Below are 13,614 nucleotides of genomic sequence, written 5' to 3' on the forward strand. Positions count from 1 at the left end.
TGAGCTGCTATTCCCGGCTCTGCTCTCCCCCTGCGGACCTGAGGAGGAATCGAGCCGGTAATGGATAAGCCCCAATGGCTAACCCATCTGACATGAACTTTTGGGAGCAAGGAAAACAAATAATTGAACCCTTGGCCCTGTCAGAGTGATTATGTATTGGTTTCCATGTGCGCGCTCCCCAGTGTGGCTTTTTGTCATCTTCTGAGGGAGTTTTATTTACAGCTTGGTTCCTTGGAAGTCTGAGGATCATTTGAGAACCACTGTGATGATATTTAAGAAGCCTGAGAGGATTGACAGAAGGATATGTATCGTTCATCTATCACAGTATTGTTATGAAAGCCTGACATACACAATATTGAAGATAACATAGAATTAGGTTTATTCCCAGATTTGCTTTTAAATTATTTGAAATCTTTACAAGCAAACAAGAAAGGAGCATCCACAGCTATGAAAGCAGGTCTGTTCTCTCACCAGATTTCAGCTCTAAGATTGATATATGTGAGCTTTTAGAAAAGTTCAGCTTTCCAAGTTGAAATTATAACTTGGACGTTGATGTGAACACAGAGGACTAAATTACATACATGTAGAGTAAGTCATATATACTTCTGTGCATTACTACTACTGCTAGCGGTGTGGACACAAAGTTTGAGCTGCACATTGGTGGGAGATAACTTTTTCCTCACATGGACCTTTGTGAAACTTCATGTACACACAGATATGGAAAGTATAACTCTGCATTCTGAAAATGGTCACATTTAATGAATTATCTTTACAAAACATTATGAGCAGCCTGAAATTTCTTAAGAGAAACAAGTTCAATTTCAACAGTATTATGCCTCAGTTGATCATTTACACATGTGCATTGCAACTTACAGATCACAGTTTATCTACAAAGGAGCACAACTTTAGTCACAGCTATCTGGAACTGAACATTGTAGTATTTTACTTTATGATCAAAACAACTTGTCAAGGTCTAGAAATTATTTAAAATTTACAGGTTTACAAATTTATAGTTAATGTCTTCTCTGTAATTTTCACCCTTTGGAAAGTAGTCCCGCGGGCCGAAATGGACCATTTGGCCGGCCGGTTTTGGACCGCGGGCCGTATGTTTCACACCCCTGGTAAAAATAATCGAGTAGATGAGCCGAGATGGTGACGTGATCAAGTACGCCGGTGTTCCAATTGCACATTAACGATACGTTCTTGCGTTCTCAGTAGTCTATCTTTGCCAAGTACGCAAGTACAGACTTGCGCAACGGCCAGTGCAGCTTGTGCGCCGCGAAAAACAGGCCGACGTTAAAACAATAGTTCAGCTAATTAGTTCCGCGTAGACGGACCTTTTCCTCCCAGTCGCTCGCACCCCCCTCGTCATGCCTCCGCCACGCTGTTTGAGAAGCACTGAGCTAAAGACACATGAGGCACATAATGCCGGGATCACCAAAGTCAGTGAGATTTATCCTCTGGGAATCACGAGTGTCAGTGCCAAATTTCATGACAATATAACCAGTAGTTTTTGAGATATTTAAATCTGACCGACTGACAGACTCCCTCTGTCATTGCTAGACCTATTCAGCTCCACTATAGAAAGAGCAAAATTCCTCCAATAAAAGGCAAAGTTTGCTCTCCAAGTATTTAAGTGTGTGCAGTGTAGCTGAGCAGCGTGCATCCACCAAGAACTGTTTGTGGCTCTGGTCTAATCACCTAATGTACTGAACTCTAAGCAAACACGGAGAGGTGCGCCGGGGGTGTTGTGGCTCCTGGGTTGGTGTGAAATACTTGCCAAGGTAATTGATCAGAACCCATTTGGATGCATTAACGTTTTCCACTGAGTGTAATTCAAAGCAGGGACATATTCTTCTGAAAGTGAGCAATCAAATCACAGCGTGACTCATCTGCAGAACAAAACCAGAACAAAGAAAAATATATTTACTTGAATTTTTTCTTTTAAGCTGACATTTGTTTTTGTCTCATATGCCTTCTCAAAGCAACATTTGAGCAGATGATAAGCTGGGGAATCTCATTTCAGACCCACTGCCCAGGTATTCCTACCTTTTTGTGTAAATGTGGCGGTAAATCAACAAGTTTCTGCACGTCTCTTTACCTGTTAAAGTTGTTTCTTCTCATACCAACAATCAAAGGTAAATTCAGGCAAAGCAAAGGTACCACAAGTAAAAGCTTTCACAAGGATAGTTATCAAATAGGTTAAATTGCTCTATATGAATGGAGAGTATAGTTTAGGGGAAGCAAAACAAATGTTGATAATATTATGTGTCTTTTCACAGAAACCTGGCATCAAACTCTCTGGAGCACATCAGCTGGAGGGTGTTTCATTTCCTACCTCTGCTCAACCTGTGAGTCCCTTTAAATTCACTGTGAAGATGCTCTTTGTCGTTTGGATCATTTTAAATTCCTGTGAGGTCAAGGTGGCTTTAAAGGAGAAAATAGTCTTATGAGCCAAATAAAAGGGACAGATGTAATAATTTTCTCAAGTAAAAGCCAAGTGACAGATCTGCAGCTGTTGTCTGCTTTGAGAATTTATCATGGCAAAGCTTGCTATGCATACAGCTGTTTGGTCCAGATTTAAATATAAAAAAAAAAACCCAATGTTTACATTTTACCTTCCTTTTTTAACTAATTCATGAAACAGTCTTGAATGTCAAATTTTCTGTCATCTTTTGCATCATGTAAGTTTTGATGCTACCCTTAAGTGTGTCATCTTGCACCCTCTTCTCCTGCAGTGGTTTAATGGCACATGACTTATACTTTGTCAAAAAAATGTACGCTGCACTTGGATAAATCTTTGACTGTTTATACTAGCTGGTGAAATGTTTGGGTGAGTGTGAATTGCCATAATCATCTTACAGCTCAGTGCTGTACAACAATCAGCCATAACATTAAAACCACTGACACATGAAGAGAATAGCATTGATTATCTTGTTACAGCGGCACCCGTTGAGAGGTGATTCGGCAGCATATACAACAGTCAGTTCTTGAAGTTGATGTATTAGAAGCAGGAAGAATGTGCAGCTTGAGGATCTGAGGCACTTTGTCTTTTAGGCTATTTCTAGAACGCACTGGTTGCTATCTATCAAAACTGCTCCAAGAAAGGACAACATGTAGAAAATGAAGGCTGGGCCATGTGGTTTGAACTCACAGAAAAGCTGCTGTAGCACAAACACCGCTAAAACATCAATTCAGTATAAAATAATGGTATAGGAACATACAAGGAGCTTTCGGTGGTGGACACCAGAGCATCAGAACAGATCCATGGAGCAATGAATCATGCTTTCTTTTCCATCACATGGACGGCTGAGTGCATTTACCTGGGGAAGAGATGGGAGCACGAAGGAAAAAGATGCAGTGTGATGATCTGATCAATGAAACCTCCTGTACTCATGTAGGTATTACAGCTACCTGAATATTGCTGCAGGCCCCATGTACGCCCCTGTAGGGCAGCAGTTTTTTCTGAAAGCAGGCTAATGCTCCCTGCCACACCACCGACACTGCTCTGGTACAGTTTTAGGAACATGATAAAAGTGTTGGCTTGGCCTCTAAATTTCCTACATCGCAATCTGATTGAGCACCTGTGGTATGTGCTGGAAAAACACATCAAATCAGGACCTGAAAAGATCTGCTTGATGTCTGAAACCACAGGACACCCTCAGAAGTGTGTGGAGTCCAGACTTCGATGAATCTGAGGCACAATATTAGACAAGTGGTTTTAATGTTGTGGCTGATCGGTGTATATATCTATAGATATGAATTTCATGTGTCAGGTCATCTGTGCGGCTTTTTTATTCTTCAAGGACAGACGTGTTATTCAGCTCTAAATCCAAACAAACCTGGGAGATTTTTGCGGCACAGCAGACATATTTTTATTCTCAGCTGACATTGTGTTAAAACTAGGGCTGGGCAAGTTAAGGTGTTGTTAACGCGTTAAGGCATTGATTCATTAACACTGACAATTATTTTATTGCGCGTTACTGCAGTTTTTTTTTAAAATTGCTGTTGCTGTGAAAGTCTGTTGCCCACTGGCTCTGAATACACAGACAGACAAATCATGGGTCACAGGAGGGCTGGATGTTGATCAGTACTTGGGATGGGCGTCATCACGTCTCACCCAAACTAACAGTAAGGGGAGGCTATGGCAGACTGCTTACATGCAACATGTGGGAGAAGCAGAACAAAAACAAGCAAAAACAAGACAAGCTAACAGATGCATAAGCGATGTAGTTAGCTATAGACTGTATTCCCATTCGTATTGTGAAAGATGTTAGACTGAGGAGCCTTCTTAGGATTGCGATGAATGAAAGCACGTATGAGCCTCAACCTGCATCACTGGAAAGTTTTTTTTTGTGTGTGATGATATAAACCGAGACTATAGTCCCCGACACAGCGGTCATGGGTTCGAGTCTATCCCACGGCCATTTGCTCTTCTCCCTACTTTTCCTGTCACTTTCCACTGTCCTATATATTCGAGCCTAAAAAGGCCAAACATGGACTTCACAGACTAAAAAGTCTTCTGCACAGTCAGTCCCAGCTGTGTTCGATCACTTCACCTTACTCTAACAGGGACAGCTGCTACTGAACATGGACTGTTTCTGCTGCTCCATGATAAAATAAAAATGTTTCTGCAGGTACCTGTTCAGAGAAAAAATAAGAATACAGATTCATAAATGTTAACTTGCTGGTGCTGGGAAGGCGCCTGTTATAATGTTACAATCGTGGCTCTGGGCTCTGAGGGTAACTGGTTTTTCAACAAATCAGATAAAATGTTAATGCCCTTGCCATGGCACATAGCTTTGGTTTTGTTTGATTTGATTACATTAATGTTTAGGTTTTAAGTGTTTGCAAACCAAATGTTATTGCATTTTTGTTAAAAAAGCAGTGCTTTTAAAATAAAAGTGCAGAATACAGTACTTTTAAATTCATTATTTAATGTTACACATAAAAATGCAATTACTAAGATTACTCACCGAAAATCTTACAATTAATCGCGATTTAAAATTTTAATCGTTGCCCAGCACTAGTTAATACTTAAAGCACAACAAATGTTGAATCATAGAAAAGTGATTTTAAAGGTACATCTGTATATTAGGGCTACTTTAGTTTTTTAGTTTTACCTTATTGTGCTGGTAAGGTTTTGTCAAATAAACTTTGTTCTTCTGTAGTATGATTGACAGCACACTTTCTTTCCGCTGTCTTTAGTTCATAAGGTTTCTGAAAGCAAAAGAAAAGTGTCATTGAGAATATCTGCAGTTTAAAGGTTGTTTTGTAGCTGCACATAAAGTTCTTCTTCTTTCTAATTTTGTGCATCACATTTCAGTGAGTAAAAATTTCCAGAACTTGTTTTGTTTTTATTAGGTTCACTGTGAAGAAATACAGATTTAAAATGTATGACAGCTAAAGCTCTTGTCTTTTCTGTTCATTTAAAATTGAATTCGTAGTCAACAGAATGGATCTTTCCTCTGATTTTTTTTCTCAGGGTTTTAAGGGACAATCCCCTGGTTTGCTCATGTGACCTACACTGGCTGCAGATGTGGCAGAGCAATGATCGTGGCGACCTGGACAGTCAAATGTTGTTTTGTTCCTTGTCCAATGACGAGGAAGTACCGCTCAATTCTCTGGTGATAGACAACTGCAGTGAGTTTGGTTTTCATTCTGATATCTGAGCTTTATTTCGTGCTGTATTGTAATGTTACACATTTTATATTGTTGGTACTTCATATGTCCAAAAACATCAGGAGGATATGAAATCTTTAAATATTTTCATGTAAAATTCAAGACATTTTCAATTCTTATCAGGGTGCATAATCAGCATTTCAAATGATGCGTCTACATTGAATTGGATTGAAAACTAATAACATTTGTTGTTCCTGTTCGGTCTATAAAAGCCGACAGCAAGCAGGTGCAGTGAAATGCAGGGACGAAATTGGTTCCACATTGTTGCTTTAATCACATACAGCAGGAACATCTTGCCGTTGCCAGGAAACATATGAGAGTTATTGGTCATGTGCTGTTTTTCTGAACTGCTAAAAAAGTCTCCACTTAGTTCTTCCATCACAATAGCAACATGTGCTCATCACTCTGTGCTCATGCTGTCTGCTCTGCTGCTTTCAGGTCTGCCTGAAGTGACGATTGTGCCCTTTCAAGACAAGATCCAAGAAGGAGGCAACCTCACATTTGAGTGCCACGTGACAGGAAATCCCACTCCCAATGTGAGATGGCGAACTGAGGAACTCGCCTCCCACTTCTTCACCCAGGTAGTAAAGAGTTTTCAGCACATTTATATGGACAGGTGTTTTCAAAAATAATACCACAATTCGTTTTTAAAAAATTTATCATGAATTAGCTTCATGCAAACTGCAGTAAAGCCAAAAAAATCCCCAAATCTGAATCTATATTTACTCATGAACTCTTCGCCTTTAAAGCAGCATCAGGTCTTCTATTTGCAGACAGCATTTTAGGTTCAGTCATTGCCTCTTCATGTAATCTCAGACAGATTGGATGATGCTGAGATCAGGCCTCTGTTGGGGCCTTACCATCTGTTGCAGGACTCCTTGTAGATCCTCAGTGTTGTCAGCAGCAGTTGTTGTCCTGCTGCACCGTTTTACCTAACATCTGTCTGTCTGCAGTTTATTCAGGCCCTTCTCAGATATTGGATACGTAACATTGCTGGCCTCACCAATCTGTTGAAGTGACAGGACTCACTCATAAGTCACTTTTATATTAATGCTCCCTTGGCTTCCTTCAGACATACCCACTAAAGGTCCATGGCTCAGTAGTTACAATACAAGCAAGATCTGACATAAAGGAACATAATAATATGCTAATAATCAAGGGACTAATTTTAAATCCACTATGTAACTAATAATTAATTGCAACTTATAAAAAACATGATTCTGTATATCAGCTCAACTAACTGAGGGGAAGAAAATTGTAGTGTGAGTTGATCCAATCCAATTTATAACTTTAAGTAGTCAATAAAATTACCAGTGTTGTTTCATGTATGAAAACTCTATTGCTTTGGATCCTGATGCTATAGGTATTTACTAAATTCAGAAGAAAGACTACATAAGCTCCTGTTGAAGATCTGTGAAAGCCTGGATTACATTTATTATTGGTGAGCCTCATTAAGCTCACCTGTTACAGACTTTGTCTTGATGGCCGGAAAAAGTTGTCATTTTATGGACATTTTAGTTGTAGTTAATAATACATGTGAAGTGTAGAGTAGTTTCGGACCAATATTGGTGCTAAAACATGGAAGAAGTCGTCCCCAAATCAATTCAAACAACTCAAAGTACTTCTTTTGTGCTGTGTTAAAAGTGACGCTCAAATGCTAAATAGCTCTAACTTCACAAGACTGTTGACTGTGAAAAGTGAGAAAGTTGGTAATTCAAACCTTAACATGGTCATGTGCTGTCAGATTAACGGAAAGGAGTTTATGCCTTATGTCACCATTTTCAGTCTTTCTGTTCAGTTTTTATTATCTGTGCTGTAAAGCTCTTTACATCAACTGCAGTGTAGTAAAAGTAATATAAATCAGGTTTAGTTGGGTTTTCTAATGTATTGATCTACAGTATGGTAAATTGGATCCCATTTCATCCCTCTAACCTGCATGCCTGTGAGCGATCTATATGTAGTTGTGATTCCTCTGCTCTGTGTGTGTGCTGCTGGCTTCCACAGGAGAGAATCTGGGGTTCCACATTAGAGCTGGTACTTTACCTCACCAACGTTTCCTCCAAGGACAACCTACACAACCTGACTTGTGAGGCGGACAACCAAGCTGGGCCCAGAGAGGGGATGGTGCAATTGGACATTGAGTGTAAGTGCCTGCAAAATAAAACCACACTCCTGAAAGCTCACAGGCTCAATACAAGTCATCGGGCTTAATGGAGGTTAGGGCGAGTGCACACTGGGGCCATTTTCTATTGCAGGCAGGGTGGACAGCCAGAGAAAAGAAAAATGCACTGCACTGATTTCTCCTAAATGCCCCTTCTACAAATACGAGTATGTCCCCACTATGCTTCTAATGGAGCTCTCCATCATCTGCCACTCACTCTGGCGACTGGTGAGAAGTGTTAAAATTATGTGAGTGAAGTGCTACAGGTATGGCTTGCCACTTAATGCAGGGATACAATGAGAGGACAAAGGAAAGTGAACCTAGCTCACCTTGCTCTTACAAAAACTCCATCACCTCATAGACGCTGTACTTTTTAAATTATAGTTGCAGCTTGACCCAGGAGGTTTACTGTTGTTTTCTCCTTTCAGATGCATTAGTGCATCTGGAAGTTGAGGAACACTGAGGAATGACAGCACCCAGCGGTCCCACAGAAGTCAGTCAGATGCATTAGTGATACATTACTGAAAATACTACCCAAACAATATCATATATCACCAACTCAGTGACACTCATTAGAAAATAAAGCCAAAAAGAGCGGGGGCGCCAATCAGCTGAAGCCAAATGCACGAGCATCGAGGGACAGATAATGAACATCAGGAAAATGGGGCTGATAACCCGTGCTAAGATCTGATTTGAGCCTGTGCTAATGGACTTTTCCCTCCTACTCCGGAAAACCGCTTCATCCGCAGTGATTGGCAGTCTGTAAATGCGTTAGTGCAGCTAATCTATCAACATCAGCCCCCCTGGTGGACGGACACTCGTTAACCGCTAGCCCTTTAATTACTCTTAATTACCTCCCAGAACAGTGGGTGTTTACTGCTGAGTGGCTCTCTGCGCCACGGATTCATGGTACTCATGTGGCTTTCCTTTCATGAGAGAGCTGTTCTAAATCATGTATTTCAAAAAAAAAAATTGCAATGTCATTGTTAAACTTCAAATTTGAAAAGAATAAATCAAAGTTTTATCAGTATGAATCACCACAGAAGTGAATAATTCGCCTGCAAATCTTCCAACAACTGTGCCTGGACTGGAGCCAGGAATCATTTTGTGTATTTGCCACATTTCAAAATGTCCATTGTCTAATTCTGCATTGAGGTCTGAGAACTGACAAGCTCATTAAACATAATTCTAGCCTTCCTTTTAACCCCTGCAGTGAAATACCTCGTAAGATTAGTAGAGGTTGCTAATGGATGATTAGTTAAATGTGATAAATAGCACTAATTTTCACTCAGTGCAATGGACTTCAGCCTTGAGTAAAGAGAGAAATGCCTCAGTTATCCCCTTAGCACAGCACTTTCTAGGGCTGGGTCATGGGTTAAGAGCAGCAGAGTGGCCCACGCAGAATGAGGGGTCTCTGCACTTGAGAGTTGTGTTCGATCTAAATGAGGCCATTTCCTGTAACTTCATGTCCGGTGGAGCTTCCAGGTAGCTTTTGTGGTCAGGGGCACGACGACGACCAAGATTCATTATTCATGGCAGGTCAGCACAGGTTTGCAGTACAGATGGAGAACATTGATTCATGGAAACTCAGAGGGAACCTACAGGGCACTTGACCAACTTTACGTTACACATCAGGTGCGCATGCAGCATAAAATCACGGCATACATGTTCGTGTATCTACATAGTTATTATTTGACGTATTGGCAATTAACAAAGGTACAAAATGACTCAATTACTGCATTAAGCATAGATGTAATCAAGGCTTTTTATTGGAGTACCAGTGTGGTTTTACTGCTTTTATTTAAGTACATGATATAAATACTTCTTACACATAGAAAAAAAACACTTAAACAAACGCTTAAACTTCTTGTCATGAGGTACAAGCAATGATTATTGCTAGTGGTTTATTGGTTTCCTGGAGTCTACAATGATGCCTTCAGATGTCCTGATTTTCTCATGTCAACTTCAAAATCCAGATATATTTGATCTACCAACATCTAAAACTGAGAAAATAAGCAAATTCTCATGTTTGAGGAGCTGAAATTATTATTTACACTTAAGAAAACCCTGCAGTGAATACATTGTCAACTGAGGTGTTAGTCAACCAGCTTTTACAGTTTTAGCTGAGAGATAGATGAGAAGGTAACTTTCCACAAAGACTGGAAACAGGGAACAAACTAGGCTGTCTAAAAGGTGCATTAGAGAAGCACTACCTGTTGAGGCAGGTAGATTTTATTACCTTTTAAAAGGGTTATGCTGCTATAAGTCAAGTTAATGTGCAGACATATGAATGGGATTAATCTTTTCATGTAACTCCTGTCAAAAATGTCAAACCAGTCCTTTAAATGTTCCAGATCAGAAATACACTACCAGTCAAGGGTTTGAACACACATTCTCATTTAATGATTTTTCTTTATTTTCAGGACTTTACATTGTAGATTCTCATTGAAGGCGTCAAAACTATGAATGAACACATATGGAATCATGTAGAAAACAAAGACGTGTGAAATTAGTAAAAGCATGTTTTCTATTTTAGATTCTTCAAAATAGCCACCCTTTGCTTTGATTACTGCTTTGAACACTCTTGGCATTCTCTTGATGAGCTTCATGAGGTAGTCACCTGAAATGGTTTTCACTTCACAGGCGTGCCTTGTCAGTGTTAATTTCTGGAATTTGTTGCCTTCTTAATAGGGCTGGGACCATCAGTTGTGTTGTGCAGAAGTCAGGTTGGTACACAGTTGACAGCCCTATTTGACAACTGTTAGAATCTATATTATGACAAGAACCAATCAGCTAAGTAAAGAGAAACAATAGTCCATCATTACTTTAAGAACTGAATGTCAGTCAGTTTGAAAAATAGCAAAAACTTTGAATATATCCCCAAGTGCAGTCACAAAAACCATCAAGTGCTACGACGTAACTGGCTGACATGAGGACCGCCCCAGGAAGGGAAGACCAAGAGTCACCTCTGCTGATGAGGATAAGTTCATCTGAGTCACCAACCTCAGAAATGGCATGTTAACAGCACCTCAGATTAGAGCCCAGATAAATGTCACACAGAGTTCTAATACCAGACACATCTCTACATCAGCTGTTCAGAGGAGACTGCACAAATCAGGCCTTCATGGTCAAATAGCTGCTAAGAAACCACTACTGAGGAAAAGCAACAAGCAGAAGAGATTTGTTTGGGCCAGGAAACACAAGTAATGGACATTAGACCAGTGGAAATTTATGCTTTGGTCTGAAGAGTCCAAAATTGAGATCTTTGCTTCCACCCTCCATGTCTTTGTGCAACGCAGAAAAGGGGAACTAATGGTCTCTGCATGCATGGTTCCCACCATGACGCATGGAGGAGGAGGTGTGGGGGTGTGGGGGTGTTTTGCTGGTGACACTGTTGGGGATTTATCCAAAATTGAAGACACACTGAACCAGCATGGCTACCACAGTATCCTGCAGTGACATGCAGTCCTACCCGGTTTGCGTTTAGTTGCACCATCATTTATTTTTCAACAGGACAATGACCCCAAACACGCCTCCAGGCTGTGTAAGGGCTATTTGACCAAGAAAGAGAGTGATGGAGGGCTGCGTCAGATGGTCTGGCCTCCACAGTCACCTGACCTAAGCCTAATCGAGATGGTTTGGGATGAGATGGACTGCAGAGTGAAGACAAAAGGGCCAACAAGTGTTCAGCATCTCTGGGAAGTCTTTCAAGACTGTTGGAAAACCATTTCAGGTGACTAACTCATGAAGCTCATTCAGAGAATGCCAAGAGTGTTCAAAGCAGTAATCAAAGGGTGGCTATTTTGAAGAATCTAAAATATAAAACATGTTTTGACTTATTTCACAATTTTTTGTTTACTACATAATTCCATATGTATTCATTCTTAGTTTTGATATCTTCAATGAGAATCTACAATGTAAATAGTCATGAAAATAAAGAAAAACCATTAAATGAAAAAGCGTGTCCAAATTTTTGACTGGTAGCGTAGGTGAAATTAAACCAGATCGTCAGCTTGCAGCTCAGCATTTCTTGGGGAGAAAAGAGAGCTATTCATCTACTTCCTGACTCTGCTTCTTCTTTAACCATCTCCTAAACTCCCCACAGTTCCAGCCACAATCCTCTTCCTGAGAGATGCCGTGCAGCAGCACAACTGGTGTTTCCCCTTTGCTGTGGATGGTAATCCTGACCCGAACATCACCTGGCTGTACAATGGCGTCATATTCAAAGAGAACAGATATGCGTACACCCAACTGATCCAAGACTCAGGCGACGGATCAGTGAAACACGGCTGTCTCTTCCTCAACAAGCCGACCCACATCAACAACGGCAACTACACTCTGGTGGTGTGGAACAGACTGGGAAGAGATGAGGCCACTGCCATTGGGCTTTTTATGGACAACCCCTTTGATCCGCTTGATCCTGAGGGGCTAATTCCAGGTGAGTACCTGAAACTATTGTGAATGTTTTTTCCAAGCATGAGCATAGGAGCATATTAAAGCAGCTAAAAGACAAATGTATGTGACTTACCTCCTTAATAACTTTGAAACTATGAGGATTATGGAGCAGATAATGATAAGTTACTTCAGAACAGCCTGGAGTTCTACATTAATGAATCATTATGGAATCATTGCTTCAGTGAATCAACATACTTGAGTCATTTTTGTTAATTACTCTGAATCAGCAGGTGAGCAACACAGCTAGTGACAACTTACTGATTAATAATTACTGAAACATAATTAAGCAGAATTTATGTCCTTAAGTGAAGTCCTGCAGCTTCCCACAATACCACCAATTATCTACTGAATCTTTACAGGAAAAAAATGATTAATTAAAATCCAGAGAGAGCAGGATTCTCTACAAAAAAAAAAGATGTAATCATCATATTTAGAGCACACATCCACACTGCAAATACTACGCAATTGCTGTCATCATTAAAACTGAGTAATACACTTTAAATAAGATGTTTCATTAATTACACAGCCCATGAGGTGCGGTGATTCAGTTTCTTTTATCACAGCTGCATTTCTTGATAAGCACAGCACACTATTATTACAAAATATGACTAACTTTTAATATATTATCATTCAAGTCAAATAACAAAAGCAAATAGAAGGTAGATGATAAACAAATGCAGTTTTACACGTATGTGCAGGTATAGTAGATGTCACGGCGTGAGGGGTGAACCCGAGCTGAGAGCACACAAGCGAGGAAGCGGGGCTGAAGTAAAAGGTGGATTTATTGTACTGAAGGAGTGAGGTAGAGAACTAATAAGTGCAGAATGAGCTTAACGTAACTAACACAACAGGGAGTGACGGTACTGGGAGCCAGCGGTCCTGGACGACGTCCTGAGCGGTGTGGGCAGGTGGTGGAGAGCGGGCAGGAGAATCCAGCTCCAGGAGGGGGGAGGACAGTCAGAGCAGGCAGGGGATCCGGAAGATGCAGGTGGTGCAGCAGGACTGGAAAAACCGGGCAGCCGGGTGGGCGAGCTGGATAGGAGAAACAGGATTAGTTCACGAAGTATTAGTAGTAACAAGACGTGCAAAAAAGGCAAGAGCGAACGAACTGCGTCAGCAGAGTTTACGATCTGGCAGGGAGTGGACTGTGTGACCGGCTTTTATTGTGGGGATGATAATCAGGTGTGCCTCACTGCAGCTGCCCGGAGTTCTGTGGATGACAATGATTATGAATGAACGGCAGCTGTGAAGGACAGCTCCGCCCTGCGAGAGAGAGGGAGAGAGAGAAGGAGGAGAGGGAGAGAGGGAGAGGAGGA

General features: G+C 40.8%; 1 protein-coding gene across 6 annotated transcripts in view; it reads left to right on the forward strand.

Annotated features, from left to right (window-relative positions):
- The window catches only part of ntrk1 (neurotrophic tyrosine kinase, receptor, type 1), a 54,789-nt gene that overhangs the window by 14,032 nt on the left and 27,143 nt on the right, over nucleotides 1-13,614 (forward strand). For all 6 annotated transcript variants that reach the window (XM_023286220.3, XM_055013605.1, XM_055013604.1 and 3 more), the window contains 5 exons: nucleotides 2,283-2,351; nucleotides 5,486-5,643; nucleotides 6,121-6,263; nucleotides 7,687-7,825; nucleotides 11,949-12,281. In XM_023286220.3, the coding sequence (XP_023141988.1) occupies nucleotides 2,283-2,351; nucleotides 5,486-5,643; nucleotides 6,121-6,263; nucleotides 7,687-7,825; nucleotides 11,949-12,281 (842 nt within the window). The remainder of the gene's footprint in view (nucleotides 1-2,282; nucleotides 2,352-5,485; nucleotides 5,644-6,120; nucleotides 6,264-7,686; nucleotides 7,826-11,948; nucleotides 12,282-13,614) is intronic.

This window comes from Amphiprion ocellaris, chromosome 9, assembly GCF_022539595.1.
Source record: "Amphiprion ocellaris isolate individual 3 ecotype Okinawa chromosome 9, ASM2253959v1, whole genome shotgun sequence".
NCBI lineage: Eukaryota > Metazoa > Chordata > Actinopteri > Pomacentridae > Amphiprion > Amphiprion ocellaris.